This window comes from Homarus americanus, unplaced genomic scaffold, assembly GCF_018991925.1.
Source record: "Homarus americanus isolate GMGI-L3 unplaced genomic scaffold, GMGI_Hamer_2.0 scaffold11302, whole genome shotgun sequence".
Lineage (NCBI taxonomy): Eukaryota > Metazoa > Arthropoda > Malacostraca > Decapoda > Nephropidae > Homarus > Homarus americanus.
The window spans coordinates 1,536,437-1,557,186 of NW_024736744.1; the positions used below are offsets into that span (position 1 = coordinate 1,536,437).

Genomic DNA, 20,750 nt, shown 5'->3' on the forward strand with positions numbered 1-20,750 from the left:
CAGTATGGTGAACAGTATTAGTCAAGTTTATGTATTTGGTCACTTTGCCCACCACACTGTCTTTATTGTGCTGTGTCTGCATTGCCCCTAAATGGTTGTCAGTTCTATGGGACCCACTTTCACCTTTTCAGTTATATTAATAGCACCAGGATGAAATTCACTGTCACATCAACTGCTTTGAACCCAGACACTGGACTCTATACTCCCCAGTGCATCAAAAGCAACACCAGTGTCCTCCTTCCACTTGTACAGCAACTTCACAATGTACCGCACTGTATTAGGATATTTGAAAACAGATAAAATGTATCTATTCAATTTATTCCAAACAACAGATTTTAAGATTATTATGTAGTATGTACAGCAGGGTTGGCCTATATGGTCTTAAAAAACTGAATAAGATAATACCTTATTCAATCTTCAGGTTTTCATGACCTACAAAAGATAAAATTAAATGAACATTCTGTAATCTGTATTTCAGGAAATATAGTATTGCCGTTCAATCTGAAAACAATCGCATCACAGTATAATAATATGTTGAAGGTATTGTGGACAGTCAATAAAAAATAATGATTTACAGGATGTTGCCATTTGTTGCAATGACCATTCAACTGCTGACATGTGTAGCTATTCTTCTCATCTAGTGACAACTTGTGTGTACAATGTCAAGAATAATACCACCAAGAAAATCAGATCTTGCATGTTACCTTATGGTACAAAATACATAACATCAAGTATTCCTTATGTGACTTTGGTAAATTTAAATACTGTATATTATTACAAGTCATCCGTCATCCACCAGTATACAATAGTACATGTGATGACAAATTACTAAGTGTTCCAAAATACTGAACATCAATAATCCCTTATGCAACTTATGTAAATTTCAGTATGTAATTACAAGTCATATAACTGTAAATCATGTACAAGGAGACTCAATGCCAAAGAATACTGCTGGAAGAAGAATGTAGCCTTCAAAGTGGTGCTCTTTCTAGACAATACCCCCAGTCATGCACGATTTCTAGTAGGACGTCACCCTAGAGTTGAGGTTGTGTTTCTACCACCAAATACAACCTCCAAAATAAAGCCACTAGACCAAGAAATCACAGCGAATGTAAAGTTGCTGTACTACAAATATGTCCATGACAGATGAGGAAGGAAACTGATAAACAAGAAGAAGTGAAGGAAATTGCTGAAACTGTGAGCAGTAGCGAGGAGGAGGATCCTCTCCTCCCTACCCTAGCCGCCTCCGCTGCTCTACCTGGCTCACCCACAGCCTCCGCCTCTACTCCTCCACCTGGCTCACCTGCAACCCCCGCCACCCCTGCTCCACCTGGCTTACCTGAAACCTCCACAATGACTGTTATTGCCTTCTGGAAAAATTATAACATTTGCCAAGCAGTCTATTTCTTTGTAAAAGCCTGGGGAAATACTACAAAAGCAAACGTTAGGCATGCCTGGTCGGCACTCCTGCCACAACTCAAATCTGCCGAGACGAAGAGACAGCAGCCAGCAGAGCTAATGAACCAAGTGTTGGAAACCGTCCGCAGTATCCCAGCCCCAAGATTTCAAGAAGTGACTCGGGAAGAAGAACTGATGAAAGATGGTAACACAAATGACGTCAAGGATCTCCCGGAGGATGAAGAAGGTGGTGAGAGTGGTGATGCAGCGAGTGATGCAGGGGAGACCGAGCAGAGGAAAGTGACGACACAGAAGCTGTCACTCTTATTGGGTGTCTGTACCAGCTTTCAAGAGATGATCTAAGACATTGAGATTGACTCAGGTGAAAGGGAGCAAATGATTGGATTTGTAAAATCTATTTCAAGAAAATACCAAAAGCAGTACAATGAGCGAGTGAATGCCCGGCAGCAGTCACTCATCACTCGCTTTCTTTCACAACACCGGCCAGCCGAGGAAGACCAACAGAGAGAGGTTAAAGTTGATGAAGACATTGATGACATTGGGGAAATGCCTGAAGATTCTGACTTTGCAGGGTTTGATGAAGTGTTAGCGGAAGTGGGTGAACCAGGTGCGAGAGGCCAGCGTGGGGACGGGGAAGGAGATGGGGCTAGGGAAGTGGGCGGAGGTTCGACGCAGTAGCCTCCATGCCCCAGCCTCGGAACAATCATCACACCAAGCGCCTCAAAACCTCCTCCAAGGTCAGTGTTATATTACTCAAATTCTTTATTTTGATGATTGAATAACAATTCTTTTTATTTCAGCTAACAAAAAGTGTTAGGAGGGCTTCAAAGGGGGAGAATGAGTGAAATTCTTGGGGTGGCGGCACCTATTAGACGTTATTGGCGAGAGCCTACCGTAACTGGTGCCAGCTCAATGCACCCCACAGCAGTATAACATCCGAAAGATGGCCACCAGAGATGCTAAGTAAAGCAACACTTGGGGTCAACCAGTGCTCATTCCAGTAACTCACAACTTAAAAGTAAAAATTTAGGGACCAAATATTTTAACAGGCAAACCTATTTTGCACTTCAGGATTTTAAATGTTAAATCATAAATGATTAATTACATACATATAAAAATAAAAGAAGCCTTCCATTATAATTTGTTAAAGGGGGTTCAGAGAAGCCATCTGGGAGTAAATGGAAGATTATAAAATTCTGTAACTGCAAATTTATGCTAAGTCAGCTGATAGAGCAAACCCTCACTAATAAAACCACTACCACAACTATTAACCTTTGAATTAAATTAACACTAAACTCTTGGAATAATCATCACAGACTTTCAGGACTCACAAATGTGGACACAGTGAAGAGACAGCACGAGGCTTCCCAATATTTGTACAAAAAGAAAGATATAACATGAAAATAGCCTCAAATACTATATACAACAAACCATTCCCTGATGTTTTCTATAAGAGTTGAACTATCAAAAGTGGCTCCTGGGCTGATAAAAGTGTAAGCTGTGTGTACTGTATTATTACTGAAGAAAAGATTGCCAGACCTGTAATGTGGATGATGGTCCAACCTGTACTGCACCATGTATCTTAATTTGTACTTGTATTTAGATTTCCTAGTTGGTGAAGGATGAACTGAGAGGTGAGTACCATAGAAGGACACATCTTTACATTGATGACAACGAATGAATGACAACGAGTGTATGTGTGTGTTTGTGCATTATCAACCATCCTGCATTTAAGGAAGAAAGTCTCCATAAGAAAAGGTGAGGGGGTGAGAAATCTGAGTCTGAAAAGTTTAAAGTTGAGAACTACTTTAGCAAGGAGAAATTATATTCTACTTTTCTACTCAAATGCTGTACACATGATAATAATTGGGGGAAAAGAATCCAGGTGATCAGTTCACAAACAACTCATTCAAACGTTAGCACAAGTATACACAACATGGAGTTAAGTGTTCTAGGAGTTAGGTAGTACATTATATCTCTGATGCTCCCTCTTTGCCTTTTGGTTGCTGAGAAATTGCTGAAATGACTCGAGTTCTTTCTTCTCCATTGTGTCTTCTTCATCCAGTACTTCTCCTTCCCCTTCACTATCTGATCCATGAGTCAAGTAGATCTCAGTGTCTTTCCTGTAAGAATAGAATAATTAAAGACAAACTTATAATTAGACTCTACATGTGTGCGTTTGCTTATAGTCAAACACATAACAAACACGGTACCCAAATGCCCTCCATCTCCTCGTTAACCCCTTCACTATGGGGACGCCACACGATTTTACTCAGCAGAGAGGGGACCACCGTACACAAGTGGGTAAATTAATTGGATCATGTCACAGAGAGACCAACATCTCTGCCAAGTTTCATGAACACCTGTCCAAACTTTAATGAGTTATTGCAGTCGCATGAGGGAGTCCATGGTTGCGACAGCTCAAGCTACTCTATAAAAGTGTATCTTGTGGAAGCTGATCAGTAAACCAAAGAGAACAAGCTGTATTTAAGCCATTAAAGAGCAGGGGTTTCTCTCACCTGAATAAAATCATCTGCCATTAAGCAGAATACAACACCTAAGTGCAATATTATTGCTTAAAGGGTTAAGTAAAAATAATTTACAATTTAACTGTCATCCCAAAGGACCCATGTCATTCCACCAGATTAGAACTCCAATCGTCTCCGAACATCTTAAAACCAGAACCCTGAAACAAGGTTCTTTGGAGATATGAGTCACTGTTCAAGGTAGCAGGTTGTTGGGTCACAACCATTTAAACAGTGTTCCTCTCCTCAGTCACTTGCTTCTGTTGTATGATGGACACCACAACAACAACCCACCTTAGTCCCAGCTACTCAGTCACAGAAGTTGTTTGTGCTCCAAGCCCGCTCCTGCTATAGGTACAGATAAACACTTGTGTGCCTCACTGTCCACTTATCAAGTTTGGTGATGGCTGGGTCACATAGTCAAGCATATCATAAGAAATATGATGTTCAAACTGGGTCATGTCAGCTTACATTATTTCATGATGCAAGTGAACAATTTTAAAGCAAATATTTTGTGAATCTCATGAGTGAGTCTACTTCACAAGACTGGGTTAACATTCAACCAAAGATTTTATTAATTGGGGAGACTCACTGTCAAATCATGGATGAACAGAGCCATGCCTGATTCAGGAACCATGATTCGGTTAAATTAGGCTTAGGGTGTTCAATTATCAGGTGAAATAAACTGGGACTTATCTCCATGTGATCCCTATTTACTAACCTAATTGCCTTCCTCACTGAGCATAAGCCTTCCTTCTTCAAGTCACGATCAATTCTCTCAAGATCACCCTTTTCTCGCTCCTCCTCTCTGCTCTTCTTCTTCATCTTCAGCATTTCATGTTCTGAACGGTAATCTTCAAATTCAATGGCAGCTTCATCTGTGAGGTGCATGAAGGCATCCATTCCCTGTAAATATAAATATGATGCTAGAATTATGTTTTATCTCTTCAATAAAGATTTGTTTAAATAGCAATGAGCTTAAATTAATATACCATATACTGTACAGGTATCCCTTGTCTAACAATGGGGTTGTGTTCCTGAAAACCTAACATTAGCGAAATTTTCATTAATCAAGGGATAACAGCAAGGCACGGATAGTGAATGACAGGTTCAAATGGCAGGGCAGTAAACATACAGTACTCCCTCATATAAAAAGTTTGTTATAAACGGGTTCAAAGTTAAACGATTGATTTATTAATACCCAAAATTTTATAAAACAAAGTGGTTCAGAGTTAAACTATTTAGTGAGCACGAGGTGAGCCTAATTCGAACAAATTTTAAATTACATATACATGAAAAATAAAAAAAAATTGCTATGATAAACAATAAAATTGATACATAGCATATCATAAAATACAATCCAATACCTATTTACTATGTGCAAAAAAAATAGCTCCTTCCACACCCAGACCATCCTCTGGGCAACATAATACAGTCTGACAGTTACCCAGCTGACCCAGAGGTGTGTGGTTGCTGCTGTGTGTATGCCAAGACATCATATCGGGGGAGTGAGTGAGGCTGGGCTGGCATCACAGTTATAGCCCGCTGCCTCCACACATACGTTTATATATATAGTATTGGGCTTTCCCGATTTCATGGTGCTTGATTATCTCAAGCTTGGTTATAATTAAAACAGGTTTGCAAAGTCTCTTGGCAGTGGAGGGGGTAGTAGAGGAATCACCACTATGCTTGGATGCCATTGCGTACAGATTCATGAAAGGATGGCATGAATAAATATTAAGTAAAGTACTTCACTTTAACAGAACAAAGAAAGAATGGAGAGTAGGAGGAGGTGACATCATGCACCTTAAGCAAGAGTATGTTCCTACTCATGTAGGGAGCAAAATGGCCACCCCAGCTGACTCCTGGGCTGCACCTATCCTGAGATTTGAAATTTCGACCGGACCAACATTCAGATAAGCTAATATCATCTTCGGGTGTAAGAATAAAATATACAGATAAGCAAATATCTGAATTGTGATCATTCGGATAGAGAGGGATACTGTATTACTAGGTATTAGGTTAGGGTTGGTTGCTAGCCTTTACATTAAATAGCCAAGGTACTCAGCTCTCAAAAAAAAGAAGAATTATCACACACACATTTACTTAAACTTCCAGAACTACAATAACAAATGTATTTCTGGTTTCCTAAGTGACCCAAATTTTTTTAATACAGGGGGCCCCCCAAATTCGCTGGGGTTAGGTTCTCAAAATGGCTGCGAATCGCCAAATCTGCGAATAACATTTGCGGACGGGGGTACATTTTTACGTGCACAAAGAAATGTATATTGCCTTTATGTGTTTGCCCTTAGGACAATTATTTCTTTTACCTGTACATGTTGTATACGTATACTGTATGTATGTGTGTGTGTAGACAAACACACACTTTATTAATAAAGCACAGATTAGGGGGTAAACTGTCACAATTATTTGAGAGGATTTTCCAATTATTATTTATTTGTATGTGTTTTGTATGTGCATGTCTACACACACACACACATATATTTACAATACAGGTAAAGAAAATTACTGTCTCTAGAACGAATGGCTCCCTGTCCCGGCTGTGATAATGCCGGCAAATTTAAAACTACCCACAGACATTCTTGGGTACATCCAGGGCGTTATCCGCGAATAATAGAAACCGCGAAATAAAAATCTGTGAACTTGGGGCCCCCCCTGTATGTACACTAAAGTGAATTAATGGCTCTCCGAACCACCACAAATAAATAAATAAATAAAGTAAATTAAGGTACAAAGTGGGTAGAGATTCTTTAGTGACCAGAATGGGAATTTAATCACCAAATTTTCTTTTATGATGATTATTCCTTTTAGCACACCCTTGAATTTTGTTATGAGATATTTGATTTCTGATGTTATTTTGGTGTGTTTTGTTCAAATCTGACCTTCGTTTCCATGGGAAATGCGTCGGTTTAAAAAAAAAATGATGAAAGTCCTCCTTGATCAAAAACGGCTATTTTCCATCAAAAACGAAGGTGAGATCTGAACAAAATACACATCCAAATACATCGGAAACCAAGCATCTAGACCCATAACGTTCACTAAATTAACTAATCTTAACCTAACCTAACCCTGCAGGGAGCCTTCACCCGCGGTGAGACAAAAAAGGTGGGTGGAGATTTATTGATCTAATCTTTTAGGTGTTCCTCACGTGTGCTATTTTTCTGAAAGAAACAAGTTTCCAAGAGGCTTCAGTAATATTGCAGTAAACAGCAACCAAAGAATTCCTGAAATTCACTACACTCAATCAATAGAAGCATTTTTTCTATGATTTTTTCTTGTATTACACTTGGGTCGGAACCCACGACGCATTCTGGTCCCTGACTCAGACTCCAACCCTGACTCGGAGTAAGGTAAGAGATACTGTAACGGTTATTTATATTCTCGTGGAGGCTGACCACGCAACTCTGGATTATTACATAACGTCTGTGGGTCTGGGGGCAAAGCCCCTGTCTAGGGCCACATGGGGTCCGGGGGCAGAGCCCCCTGGCTAGGGGGTTAGTTAAGGTTTAGTTTGGTATAGTATTGTATAAGTTAGCAAGCACAGAGTACCTGGAATTCAGAACACGCAATAGACAGAACTAATATATCGACTATTTTTTCGTAAATAACAGAATACTATCTGTTGCATTATGTGTTCTTCTGATGTTTTTATGTCGTGATTCGGACAATTTTGGAATTCGCTTCTACCACAAGTCACTCGTTTTGGCTCTCCCCCACCCAGAATCACGAATTCCCACGCTTTCCCCCATTACAGTTAGTGGGGGGGGGGGGGGAGGCTAAATTCAATAGGAGTGATTTCCGATAAAAAAAATTGTCAGATTTGAACCAATCGCATCAAAACCCATCAGCAAATCACTCCTTTTCTTTTTTTATTAGATTCTTTGGTTGCTGTAATCTGCAATTTTACCGAGGCTTCAAGGGTTGAGGAATATATATATGAGGTAGAAATTGCCTAAAAGTAATTTGAAGATGTACTAAACCGAATAATAACATTGCCCACATCAGCCACGAAAATTAGGTCCTATTCTTTCTAATCACCACAAAAAAATAAGAAAACCAATTTTGGCCATTAAATTCCCATTATGGCCATTAAAGAATCTTTACCATTAAGTGTACATACCATAAACAATTAAGATGTAAGTGTACCCATACCCTTACCCACTGCAACAGTTATTGGGTCAAACTAATAATTAACCGTGATAAAAACACTATACAGGGGTAGTTTTAAAAGCTGATGAGGTAAACACATTTAATTAGGTAACATGGAGAAGCAAAGCATAAAATCCAAATGAAAAAAACAGGCAACTCACTATACACTCAGGTACATTACCCTTTTAGCTTCGGTCATCTGAGGAATCTTAGGGGGGGGTTAGGTTAGGTTAGATTGGGATGACCAAAACTATAATTTTACCCATTACTTACTTCTCCTGTGAATGCTGAGACACCACAAGCCTTGATGGTGCTGTAAAACTCTTCCAGTGCGAGAGACAGCGACCTCGTCAAATTAGAGGCGTACGTTGACTCGGAGGAAAGTGCGTCCTGAAACTCGTCAAAGTCCTGTAGCCAGTTCATGGCATATTTACAATCAACAATGTCAATTTTATTCATGGCAATAATAAAAGGAAGTTTGTATTTATAAAGAATTGAGCAAGCATAGAGCATATTGGACATAAACGTCTGAGGATTAGTAGAACGAACGGAGTCCAAGACATATACAATGATGGTTGGGTAAGTGGCCGCGAGTGCCCCGGCAATGATGGGTCCAGAAGCTGACCAGTTGAACACTTCTATTTGACCGGGTGTATCAAATATTACATAATCTAACTCTTCCTCTTTTTTAGCTATTAGTTTTAAAACATCATCAAACATTGTTGAGAAGAGGTTTAGGGACGTGACAATACCACCATTAGGCCCTAAACCATACTGCTTCATAACCTCCTTATAGTTAACTGTGTCCCGTATATCAATATAAGATATATAAGGGAGCTTATCAACAGCCGGGTCAAGGTTTATAACATGATGTGGCTTTCTGATGTTCAAATGGGAGTCGAGTCTCTTCACAAATGTAGTCTTGCCCGAGCCAGCCATACCAAGGACAATTATACACATGGGTTCCTTCTTCTTAGGGGCACCTGGAGGACTGTAGGATCTTTGTCTAGCCCCTGAGGATGAGGACGTCTGAGCCCCATCACTGGAGGCCCCCTCACTACTGTCCCCAGGTAGTTGTGAGTCACCTGTTACATCCATCACTGTTGGTTCTACAGTCTTGGTCTCCATTTTATAACGTTTAGTCTCCTATAGTATTCAGAAACAATTATAACAATGTTTCTTGATGATTCTCTGCCTCACACACGCCAAGCTGTTGTTTACCTCTGAGGGTCACAGCCAGGGACCATTAGGGTGTTAATGTTAATGTTTCTTTACATGTATGGAGGGATAGATACCCTTTATATCACTCATATTTAATAACATCTTAAAAAATGTAACTTATATATATATATAAATTATAACTATAAAATAAACTTTAATTATCCACGGAATCTGATAAAAAAAATAAAGTAATAAATTCATACCTTTAGTAAATAAAATAATCCCTTCTTATTTTTTAATGAATAAATGTATAATATTAACATGATATAATTTGACCATTGTACCTTTATTAATATTGTAATTACTTAACATGATACTATGGTCACATGTGGTGGTGTTGTGGTGGCCAGCTGATAGGATGATGCCAGTTATCTTTTAATGTCTTATTCTTGTGTGCTGACGAGTAATTATCTACCAGAAATAGTGAAAGACAGATAGATAAACCCCGTGGTGACTCCTGTATACCACCATGAGCTTTCAAATACCAGACTGGGGTGGTGGTGATGTGTTCTCCTACCACATTGATGCCTCTGAGTTCTCGGTGAGTATAAGGGTTTAAACCTACCTAACTAACTACCTTAATTACCTAATGGAGACTATGATGAGGGAAGATGGTCTGTGGCCTCTGTAGGATCCCTCCATTGTTCTTGATTCCACAGCTTAGACTGGTAGACTGGTCCATAGGTCTACCATAGGTCTACCCGCCTATGTTTGAGAAACTTTATACTGTAATTTATGAGAAAACTGCTATCACCATTTAATGAGTCTGTAGTCATATGTGTACTAGTAGATCTACTTTAATTTTTACCTCTGAACTATTACTAATGAAGTATAGGTGTGTTAGTGTCGATAATATTTAATGAGTCGTCCGGGTTATTCAGCGAACGTATGATAAATCTTTGTATAATAAACATTTCTTATCTCAAACAATTCAGGTGGATGAATAACACCTTTTCTATTCAGGTTTTTATCCCTAGTTTTCCTGTCATATTCCCGCTTTGATGTTGACCCAAGTGACAAACAACAAAAGCAGTGTACATCAACCAATTTAGCTTTCCTCGTGAACTTAATAAACCTAAAATAATAATAATAATAATACACTTCCATCGTAGGTTATGTTGGTGTGTTTTGTCGGTTCTTTGGTATTCGTGTATCACCGGCCTATTGTAGACTCCTTATTTTCTTATGTTCTTATACTTTTTTTAATAATATTATGAAGGTAAGAAAGAATAATTTATCATCGTTGTTGCTGTTTCTTTTTAGTGAGTATTAAAGGGAAGAACTTCATTATTAGTGTATAGGAAATGTTCCGATAACTACTGATGCTCACATAAATCAAGACAGCGGCAGCCTGGTGCAGGAGCCAGCAGTAGCGTATACTGTATCTTTATACAGAGATAAACTCGGTACTAAAACCTTAATAGAAGATGTGCTGTTCCTCCACCTGATTTATTGTAGTCTCGAGGTAAGAAATAATTTGTCTTCAATAGATATTTTTCCTTAGGTGGCTGGATAACCCGGGCGACTGTCCTTAAACATTACCATTATCGTCTGTGTGCCTTGAACACCTCGACATACTGATGAAAACTACCTCAGTACTCTTTTATTTCAGCAGGCTACAGTATATGCCTAAAGCCAATAGCCTTAAATTGTGCTTCCCATTTCTGGAATTGAGTTAGGTTCATGTATAACATAAACTCTTCTCTTATGTACAGTACTACACAAAGGCAGGGTATGGGTACAGCTACAGTTACTTGGCCAGAGTGGGTACAGTTACTTGGCCAGTGGGTACAGCTACAGTTACTTGGCCAGAGTGGGTACAGCTACAGAAACTTGGCCAGAGTGGGTACAGCTACAGTTACTTGGCCAGTGGGTACAGTTACTTGGCCAGAGTGGGTACAGCTTCAGTTACTTGGCCAGAGTGGGCAGAAGTAGGTGTTCATTTATCTAATAACCTACTAATCACAGGTAAACAGGTGATTCACCTTGGCATGAATATGTTTCAGGTGTAGAAACTGTCGCCAACACAACAACCACACCCTGAGTTACCGAACTGCATGTCCCAGTGTCAAGGAATAGTCCGAGAAGACCGGCCAACTCACCAACTGCTCTGGCTAACCATTAACCTGAAATACAATCCGCAAATCAATTAACATCCAGGTCCCCAATTACTGCTGGGTAGACAGAGGCACAGGCAAATGACATAAAGGAACTTGCCCTTAGTTTTGCCCTGCCCGGGGATGGAACCTGGGTCCGCTCGCTTGCGAGGCGAGCATGATTGACCATTACACCACAGGTTATTTGATTATGGAAATACTGCTAAGAAAAAAAATATTTGTTAGATATTCCCAAAGACCCAGTAGCTAATACTAACTGTATTTGGTTTATGCATTATTCAAACTTAATATTAATGTACAATATTATTTTTCTATTTTTTTATTTCAGGCAATGACCTCTGAGTTACCTGATAGTAGTATGATAAAGACAAAGAAAAAACGAAAGAGGAAGAAGACTGAAGATAACATAGACACTCAGTTGACTGCTAAGAAGAGAAAAACTGAGGCTAGTAATATTACCACCAAGCAAAATAAGACAGATACCAGTGTCACTCAAGATAAACCTTTATTATCTACAACCAAATCACCAGGAAAGAAGACAAATAAGACAAACAAAAAGGGAGTTGTGTTAAACGACTCACAGGGGAGAAATAAAGATAGCATCGACAACACTCCTCCTGTAAATACAAACTTAAAGAAGAGAAAGAGAAGTAAGAACAAGTACAAGGAATTAAATATTAAACAGAATGAAGCCAAGGGGATTCAGGGGAATAGTAATCATTTAGGTATGAATGGTATTAGTAGTCTAGGGAAGAGTGACAGCTGTGTGGTGGTGAAGGTAACACCAACCACTGTCTTAGAGCAAAGAGGTGATGGGGGGAAAGGATGTGCTGAGACAATCGAGATGAGAGGTGATGAGGGGAAAGGATGTGCTGAGACAATCGAGATGAGAGGTGATGAGGGGAAAGGATGTGCTCAAATAAAGAATGAATTGAGGCTAAGAAAGAGGAAAAAACCTAAGGACAGACAAGTTAACCAATCACCGGAGAACAGCACCAAAAACGAAAAAAACATTATTGTGTTAAAAGAAAATAGAGCTGTGGGTCCTACCAAAAAAGAAAATGGAGAAGCAAATCCTACCAAAAGTGAAGTTACTGTTACCTCACATGAAACCAGAAAACAACCAATGAGTAAAATGAACAAGAAGAAAAAGAAAATGAGTGCAAATGATTCAATTTCAGAGAATCAGAGAACTAAAACAGATCAAAAGAAACCACCCTCGGAAAAAAACGTAAATAAAGAGACAAAACAAAAGTCCGAAAAGAGGAAGAAAAACACCGAATCAAATAACAAGAAACAAAAGAAGTTGAAGAAGGAGAAACCAGAAAGCAGTGATGATGGAGTAGAGGAATTAATATTTGAATCCGATGATGACGTTGACTCTGACCCTAAATTTAAATCTGACTTTAATCTTTTATTAGAGGAATTAGATTTTAATAACCTTTCTGAACCAAAGTCACTAAAAGGTAAGAAGAATGTTACAAAAAACACATCAATTATGGATTTAAAGTCAACAAAAAAAGGCAAGGAAGAGGCAATTGTTGAGGAATATGATAAAATGGACATTGATAAAGATGGTGGACGGGAGAATTCAAAATATGAAGATGATGATGGTGAAGATGTGGGGCTGAGTTATAGTCATAATTCAGGTGGTGATGAAGGAGGCACCAAGGGCAAAGAAAAGAACGAAGATACAGAAAATGAAGAAAGCTCGAATGTACTAAGTAAGAAAAAGAAAGAAAAGAAAATAAACAACCAGAAAAACAAAGAAAAGATAACGAACAACCAGAAAAACAATGAAAAAATAACAGGCAACCAGAAAAACAATGAAAAGATAACAGATAACCAGAAAAACAAAGAAAAGATAACGAACAACCAGAAAAACAAAGGCAAGATAACAGACAACCAGAAAAACAATGAAAATATAACAGACAACCGGAAGAAGAAAATGAAAACGGATACAAATGAAAAGTCAAATCTTCAAAGTCCTATAAACAAAAAGTTTGACAAAGGTAAATTATCAAGACTACTGGAAGAAGCCAAGACAGAAAAAGAAGAATCCAAACCATCAGAACTGAGCCAGGCAGATGCTCTACGCAAGAAAATGGCCGATCGACTTACATCCGCCAGATTCCGGTAAGCATTTTACTGTGGGGCTCATACTATCTACTGTGTTATATTAGTGCTTGTGATGATGTACTGTACGTTGATGGTGAAAAAGACCACATTCACTAAAGATAGATTGATAGATGGACAAATGACGCAGGTCATTAAAAATTTCATGTAATTTTATTTTAGTGACCAAACAACTCTCACAACATTTACTGAGGAGTTTTATTTTCATCCTCATTATGTCAATCCCTTAGGAAATTAATTACTGTACAGTCTTATTATCAAAATGATGGTGAAATAAATCATTAAAAATCTTCTACAGAATGGTAAATGAAGAACTGTATACAATAAAGAGCACCGATGCTGTTAAACTGTTCAAGAAAGACCGTGAGGCCTTCGACACTTACCATACCGGCTATCAGGCACAAGTGAAACGCTGGCCGGTCAATCCTCTGGACCTCGTTGTCAAGTGGCTGTGTACTAAGTATGTCTTTTGAGAACTGTAGTTTATACTTTTGATCAATAAACTGAGTGTTGTGAATGTGATAATGCCACATCTTTGTTCACAGACTCACAAGTTCAGTGAAAGGTTACACATTCTAAATACTGTATAGGGTTTCTAATAAAGCTATGATTTTATTGAGCTAGATTTTAGATATTGTATAACTATGGAATTTATGAGACCTGGAAGTAGGATGATGGTGATTGTAAGAGCAGTCCAGTTTCCTCCTGTACAATGGGTAGACCAACTGCTGAAAATGGCCAGTATGCTGAGACGTGGCAAAATGATTAAAAATAATAATGATAAATTACTCATGTATTTCAGGCCAAAAGAATATGTGGTGGCAGACTTTGGTTGTGGTGAAGCTGCTCTGTCACTCAGTGTACCTCAGAAAAAGGTCCATTCCCTTGACTTAGTAGCAGCCAACTCCAGGGTTACGGTGTGTGACATGGCTCACTCACCACTGACGATGGGTTCGGTGGATGTTGTGGTGTTCTGCCTCTCACTCATGGGGACCAACATCAAGGATTTCATTATAGAGGCCAACAGAGTTTTGAGAGAAGGGTAAGTTTATTATTAGTGAATTGTTGAAGGTAGCGTTGGTAAATAAAGTGTTGCTATGGGAAGAGATATCATGTTATGCAACTAATTCAGTGGAACGATAGCATAAAAAATCTAACTGGGTTGAATATGGACTGTGCTATTATGATGATGCAACAATGGGAAACCTTTCGCAAGAATTAATGGCCACTGTTCAATGGTTTGTGGGAAAATATGGCACAGTGGTTAAATCTTTTAGGACTGTGTAGTGGTGCAAATTGTGGTGCTGCCCAAGTGTGTGCTCCATTTGACTGTACCTTGAAGAGTGATAAATAATTCTCAAAGAAGCACCACAATGAATTGGATTGTTTTTAAAGGTGAAGAAGATGATGAAGCATGAAATAATAACACTGAGATGATTAATGTTCAATGATACTCTGTGCTACAATTATGGCCTGGGAATATGTTTGGAATGTAGATAATTTGTGTTGCTCATAAACTTAGAGATAACATTATATTATTTTTAATTGTTCTCCTTATAAAACTTGCTCAGTTACTTAATGTATGGATGTGAATGAAGAAAACTAGAGGGGAACAGGAAGATAGAGTTATAAAAAATTGAGTGGATGACTGATGGACGACTGTTAACTGTGTATGTACAGAGTTTCCTACTTGCTGTTTCATTCCTTCCCTGTCTGCATTATTTCTCAATTATGATGTTCCTACACCCTGTGGTCTACCCTACACAAGTTGTTAAAACAAAAGAAACATTACAGTGTTAAGAAATATCTTTTTCATTGCAACTACAGCACAAATACATATCTCTCAAGTATTATTGGTATACATTACTACACACACACAAGTACCTGACCTCTTATTGATATCTATTTAGTATAAAGTTTATTAATATTAACTTTATATTTTCAGAGGTATAATGAAAATTGCTGAAGTTGAGAGTCGGTTTGGAGACATTCCCCAATTTGTGAATCTTGTGAGTAAATTTGGATTTCATTGCACCCAAAAAGACACGTCAGAAAAATATTTCTTTTTGTTTGAATTTAAGAAGAACCGAAAAGTGAAAAAGATAACTGCACTTCCTGATATAATTCTTAAACCTTGTGTGTATAAGAAGAGATAGCCTTAGTACAGTACTGTAATATAGTTGTTTTAATGCTTAATATAATTATTTGTTATGTGACAATTTTAAATATGGCAACTGGCAATACCAGCTAAAGATTATTTATTAATTGTCGAGTAATATTGTTATTAATCCTTACAGAGGTATTTATTTAACATACAAACGTGAATGAAGCAATTAAAATTATAATTACAAATATATTTACAATATATTTTTGTCAATGGCTCTAAAACAAGATGGCAATGACAAGTAATTTTGTTTTTTAATAAAAACAATTATGATGTAAATGAATAAAGATCCTGTGGTATTTATTAACATAGTGTTGTTATATTTGTTTCCTCCTTGTGAGTCTACAGCTTCAGAAGGTTGGAGAGTTAGAGTACTGTATGTAGAAATGAATAGTGTTGGAATTAAAATATAAACAGTGACAGAAGAGAATAATTAACAAGCACCACAACGAACATAATACACAAAGTGTTCTAAATAAAAACATAGGGTTGTCTCGTGTAACTCTTAACTGCTCATGTACAAAATGTTTATGAGTGAACCACTGTATGAGAAGTCATGTACCATATTAAAATTCATGAGTGATCATTAAGTCAGTCAGGTCTTTCTCACTAATTACAAAGATTACATTTGTTGGTAAATTTACCAGGTGGTGAACCCCCCAAACTGCTGTCTTTCACTTCCCTAACTGTAAAATACCCTTCCTGCAGCTGGGTTGACAGGGGGTGCCCGATTTAAGATACTGTACCATAAATCAGAATGTTTACAAGAATAGAAGATATAAATTTTGTCACAATGTTCTGTAATAAATGACTGACCCGGTTTATAAGTCAATTTTCTCGTAATCAGAACCATGTAAATTTAGCAATAAAATATGAACAAAACCCAACCATAAATAATCAATCAAAACATTTATAAACCATAAATAACAAATCATGTAATTATTGCTTGTAAATAATGTGCAAAAATTTTTTTTAATTACCTTTTTCATAGGGAATGGATGGTGCTAGGAGGATTGAACAAAGTGGTGTTATGTTCATAAGTACAGTACTATAATGTACCGGCAAATGTTTGCAAGTTGAGTCTGATTTTTATTATCAATTTAGTGGGATCATGTTTTTTAAGTATAGGTGTTCATAACTCTGGGGACCACCTGTACAAAATCTTTGATGCTACAACCACGTGTCACATTGTAAAGTAAATAATGACTAAGAATCAGCTGTGTTGTTCTAATGACATCAGGAACTTCCCCAGAATAACTTACAGTACAGTATATGATTTTCTAAACCCTTGTGGCCACTCTCAGATGAACCCTTACAAACAGAGCAGTGAAATTTTAAGGATTTTTACTCATGAAAGAATGTACTGTCCCTGATGCCTGGCAGAAGAGTGTGATCAAGAATACTTAGGATAAAGGTGATGCACTTGAGTGTGGGAACTACAGGAGCCTGAAGCTGTTAGATCAGGTAATGAAAATTGGGGAAAGTGTGATCGAGAAATTGATGATGGAGAGAGTGGACGTTGATGAAATGGACTACAGAGGTAATATTCATGAGGGTAATGGCGATGACAATGATGATGGTTAATAATAATAATGATGGTGATGATGGTAGTGATGATAATGAAATTCAAAGTAAGCAAAGAGAATGGGTGTTAAGAAGGGGATGCACCAGACCAGGAAGATAACACGACAGCATCACTGAAACGTGGAGAGCAGGTAATACCAGCACCCTCCTCAGTGTGTGTGTCAGGTGGTATGGTAAACAGTACTAGTTGAGTGGCTGAAGGCTCCAATAATACCTTAATATAGAGATGTAGCAGTAAGAATCAGTATAAACCTAATTTAACTTAACCTAATGTAAGATAAGTTAACCTAACCTTAGATAACTTAACCAAACCAAAATAAAGACATTATTATCTAAATTCATGTAGATGGAAACGTGGACAATTCAATAAATATAACACAGTAAAGTAGGGCTTTAGAGTACGTGAGGGTTACGCTCCAAGGATCCGTTAAGTGTGAATTTCTTGTACACAATATATTTGGGCCCTTCCTGTATATATACACATAAGTTCAATACCCCACTCCTAAGTCTAATATCTTGACTTTTTCTTCCAAAGTTCTCACAGTAAGTGTTGTTTCTTTTTCTCATTCTCACCACCACAAGCTTTGCCCTAATTTTCCTCATAGGGGCCATGATTGTTGTAAAATTCACCAGTAAAGAAAGATTTTCTCAGTGTGAACACCTGAGAAATGTTCAGAGTGAGAGAACTATGTTATGGTTATTTTTCAACTCATAATTTTGGGTACATATACTGTATGTAATTTTCTTCATTTATTTACACTCTTATATGTACACACAATCTTTCATACAGAATGTGCAATAAATAAATAAATAAATAATAATAATTATTACAAGGGCAAAAACATTTCTTTGCATGCCAGAGTTAGCACACAACATGTGAAGGGGAAGGAGTACTGGTATTTTGTATTTTATTTTATTTATTATTATTATTATGATTTTTTATTCCTGACTCAAGAGACATGTGTGGCAGCTGTGCTGTCAGTGATAGCCCCATTAGCTGGAATAACTGGAGCATAGCTCTTCCTGGTTCGAGACGATTTTCTCAAACACGGAAAAATCCCACATTCCCGGAATTTTTCCAGGTAATGGGAAAAGTTTCCAAGAGCCTAGACTACGCATCTCGTATGAACAGAAACAACCCTGAATGTTTCTGGATGCTGGGGAAAGTTTTCCAAAAGTCTAAAGGAATATAAATTAAACATCTCATCTCGACTCTAAACTAGGCACCTCATCGTCTGATCTTGCTAGGACAAACACTCTCCCATTACATTTAGTTTGCGGATACAAGCGAGAATATTTACGACTTGCGAAAGTGTATAAACTTTTATCCATAGTATCTGTTCTAACGATCCTAAATAAATTCTCTTTAAGACTGTTTCAATAAAAGATCCTTAAACAAAATATTTCAGCTCAATAAAAAGATGAGGACTCAATTCTTTTATAAAAAATGTAAGAAACATATTTTTTTTTACCCAAATTATCCTGAAAGGTTAATCTAAAAGTTTGGTTAAATTAATATATTTAAAAAAAAAAAAAATAATAATAATATGATATGGGTGTATGAAGCATGAATGGAGTTGTGCGTCACAGCCAAGAAAGTGGAATTTTCCACCCTGCACTGGGGAAAATTTTCTTAAGTCTAAATGACACACTTCGCACGGAGCTGTATTTATTTACATAAACACCACTGTACATGTACAATATATTGTAAATAAACAAAATAATGTATACTAATACTGTACTGTATACTGTAAAGTATTGTACTTTCCAGCAGATGCAGTCCTCTTGAGCCTACACTGACCACTCTGCTGAATGTAATACATAACTGTTATCACTTTTTATGTCTTAACACTTGTGATGGAGGTGGGGTCTCATGTTACTGACCTGATGTAATGTCAGGTCACCCACTGTCAGGGTGGCGGATTAGTGGGTCTCATGACCTGAAGAATGATGTCTTGAATAAAGACAATAGTTAAGGTGCTCTAGTGTTTCTCTTTTCCTGTAAATATGGTATTTTCACACTTACTGAATGTACAGGGCAGTGTATGTAACTGTATTCACTTCTTATGTCTTAACACTGGTTTAACATTACATTTTTGGCTTATACAATGGCAGGGGACTATGAATTAATTGTGTCATGATGCTAGGCTGAGAGGGGGAGATGCATCAGCCTATCACAAACATCCCATGCACTCACACGGCAGCATTAGTCAACTGCAGCATGCGAGCCCAGACCCAAGTTACCCAAGCGGTCATCCCACACATGCACCCAGCACGTGAGAATGCGGCTGGGCATGACGTAATCTTTCATCACTCCTGCAAACCCGGGAAATGCGGCCAATTTTCAACCCCAGAAATGTGTTTGCAGACCCAGAATTTAAAATTTTTCCAGAAAAATTCTGGGTCGATTTTAATTCCAGCTTGTGGAGAGTTCTGGGGACTGGGGATTCTGGCTAAAATGGGAAAATACTGTACAGTCACATGATGTCACATAGAAAGGGGAAGGGTGCAGTTGGTCACCTGGGACCTGGGTGGTGAGTCAGCAACGTAGTTACAGCTCACTGCCTCAATACATATGTTCATTTCTCACACATACATACCCATGCTCTTAATTTTTCTTATTTCATAGTTTTATATATTATTTTATTTATTTATAAGCCACATTACAGTACTGTATTGTAACGATTTTATTTTTTTAAACGAACAGGGACATGTGATAAACATGCTGAGTGAGTGAAAGATGCTGGGCGTGTTAGCTCGCGCAAGAGTGAGACCCAAGTGTAAGGGTAGATCAGGGGGTCAGTAGCATGTAAGTGGGGTCATGTACTGTTGATAAGTGTACTCGAGACCCTACTGTAATCAATAGACAGATTGCAAAATGTCCATCCACCAAGAAACAGGGAGGATTTAGAGCAGGTCAAGGATATATTGACTGATTGATTGTAGTAATTATGGTACATCCCTGACAATGCAACAGCTAAGAACGCTTAAAACAAATAATGCAAGATAAAAAATGTAAATAATAAATAGCATAGAATTTTCATAAAAACCATTTAAACGTTAATAAATAAAACTCGAAGCTTGTGTAGAAGACCAGCTTCCTCCACGAAGGAGAGGACGTCCCCTCCCATGCTCCCTACCAAAGAGTCAGGTATATAAATTACATATAAATTAGGACATTGTAGCAATTAAGGAATTGAAGAAAATTTAAGAGAAGGTGAACCAGGAGGAAGTGTGGGCTGTGGAAAAGGTGCTTGTGATGAAAATTTTCTTTAAGAGCAGTGAAGGATGTGTGACAGTACGTGGAGGACCATGAGTTCTGAAGTGGAAGGAGGAGTGACAAGGATGTGTGATGTCCCTAATGTTGTTTGATATGCATTTAAGGATAAAGAGGTGAGGGAAGAAACGACACGT

The 20,750-nt window shown here is 37.9% G+C and overlaps 2 protein-coding genes across 3 annotated transcripts; one reads left to right on the forward strand and one right to left on the reverse strand.

Annotated features, from left to right (window-relative positions):
• Positions 1-303: 303 nt before the first annotated feature.
• LOC121872445 (GPN-loop GTPase 1-like) lies at positions 304-9,363 on the reverse strand. The gene is made up of 3 exons (XM_042375208.1): positions 8,388-9,363; positions 4,666-4,850; positions 304-3,542 (listed from the first exon to the last, which is right to left on the reverse strand). The coding sequence occupies exons 1-3, from the start codon at positions 9,240-9,242 to the stop codon at positions 3,371-3,373; spliced, it is 1,212 nt and encodes a 403-aa protein (XP_042231142.1). The 5' UTR covers positions 9,243-9,363; the 3' UTR covers positions 304-3,370.
• Positions 9,364-9,636: 273 nt separating this feature from the next.
• Positions 9,637-16,407, forward strand: LOC121872444 (ribosomal RNA-processing protein 8-like). 2 transcript variants are annotated; one of them, XM_042375206.1, is made up of 6 exons: positions 9,637-9,876; positions 11,781-12,303; positions 12,346-13,588; positions 13,887-14,048; positions 14,391-14,630; positions 15,534-16,407. In XM_042375206.1, exons 1-6 carry the CDS (start codon positions 9,805-9,807, stop codon positions 15,742-15,744), a joined length of 2,451 nt encoding a protein of 816 aa, XP_042231140.1. In that variant the 5' UTR covers positions 9,637-9,804; the 3' UTR covers positions 15,745-16,407. The 2 variants fall into 2 exon arrangements, with proteins under 2 accessions (XP_042231140.1, XP_042231139.1); XM_042375205.1 differs by having other exon boundaries at positions 11,781-13,588.
• Positions 16,408-20,750: the final 4,343 nt, after the last annotated feature.

Bases quoted from the DNA above. Each gene is read 5' to 3' on its own strand.
- LOC121872444 (XM_042375205.1), top strand. From the start codon at position 9,805: ATGAGCTTTCAAATACCAGACTGGGGTGGTGGTGATGTGTTCTCCTAC. The intron at 9,877-11,780 runs GTGAGTATAAGG...TTTTTATTTCAG, and splicing joins TTGATGCCTCTGAGTTCTCG to GCAATGACCTCTGAGTTACC. The intron at 14,049-14,390 runs GTATGTCTTTTG...CATGTATTTCAG, and splicing joins GTCAAGTGGCTGTGTACTAA to GCCAAAAGAATATGTGGTGG.
- LOC121872445 (XM_042375208.1), bottom strand. From the start codon at position 9,242: ATGGAGACCAAGACTGTAGAACCAACAGTGATGGATGTAACAGGTGAC. The intron at 4,851-8,387 runs GTAAGTAATGGG...TTATATTTACAG, and splicing joins TCTCAGCATTCACAGGAGAA to GGAATGGATGCCTTCATGCA. The intron at 3,543-4,665 runs GTTAGTAAATAG...CTATTCTTACAG, and splicing joins TCAGTGAGGAAGGCAATTAG to GAAAGACACTGAGATCTACT.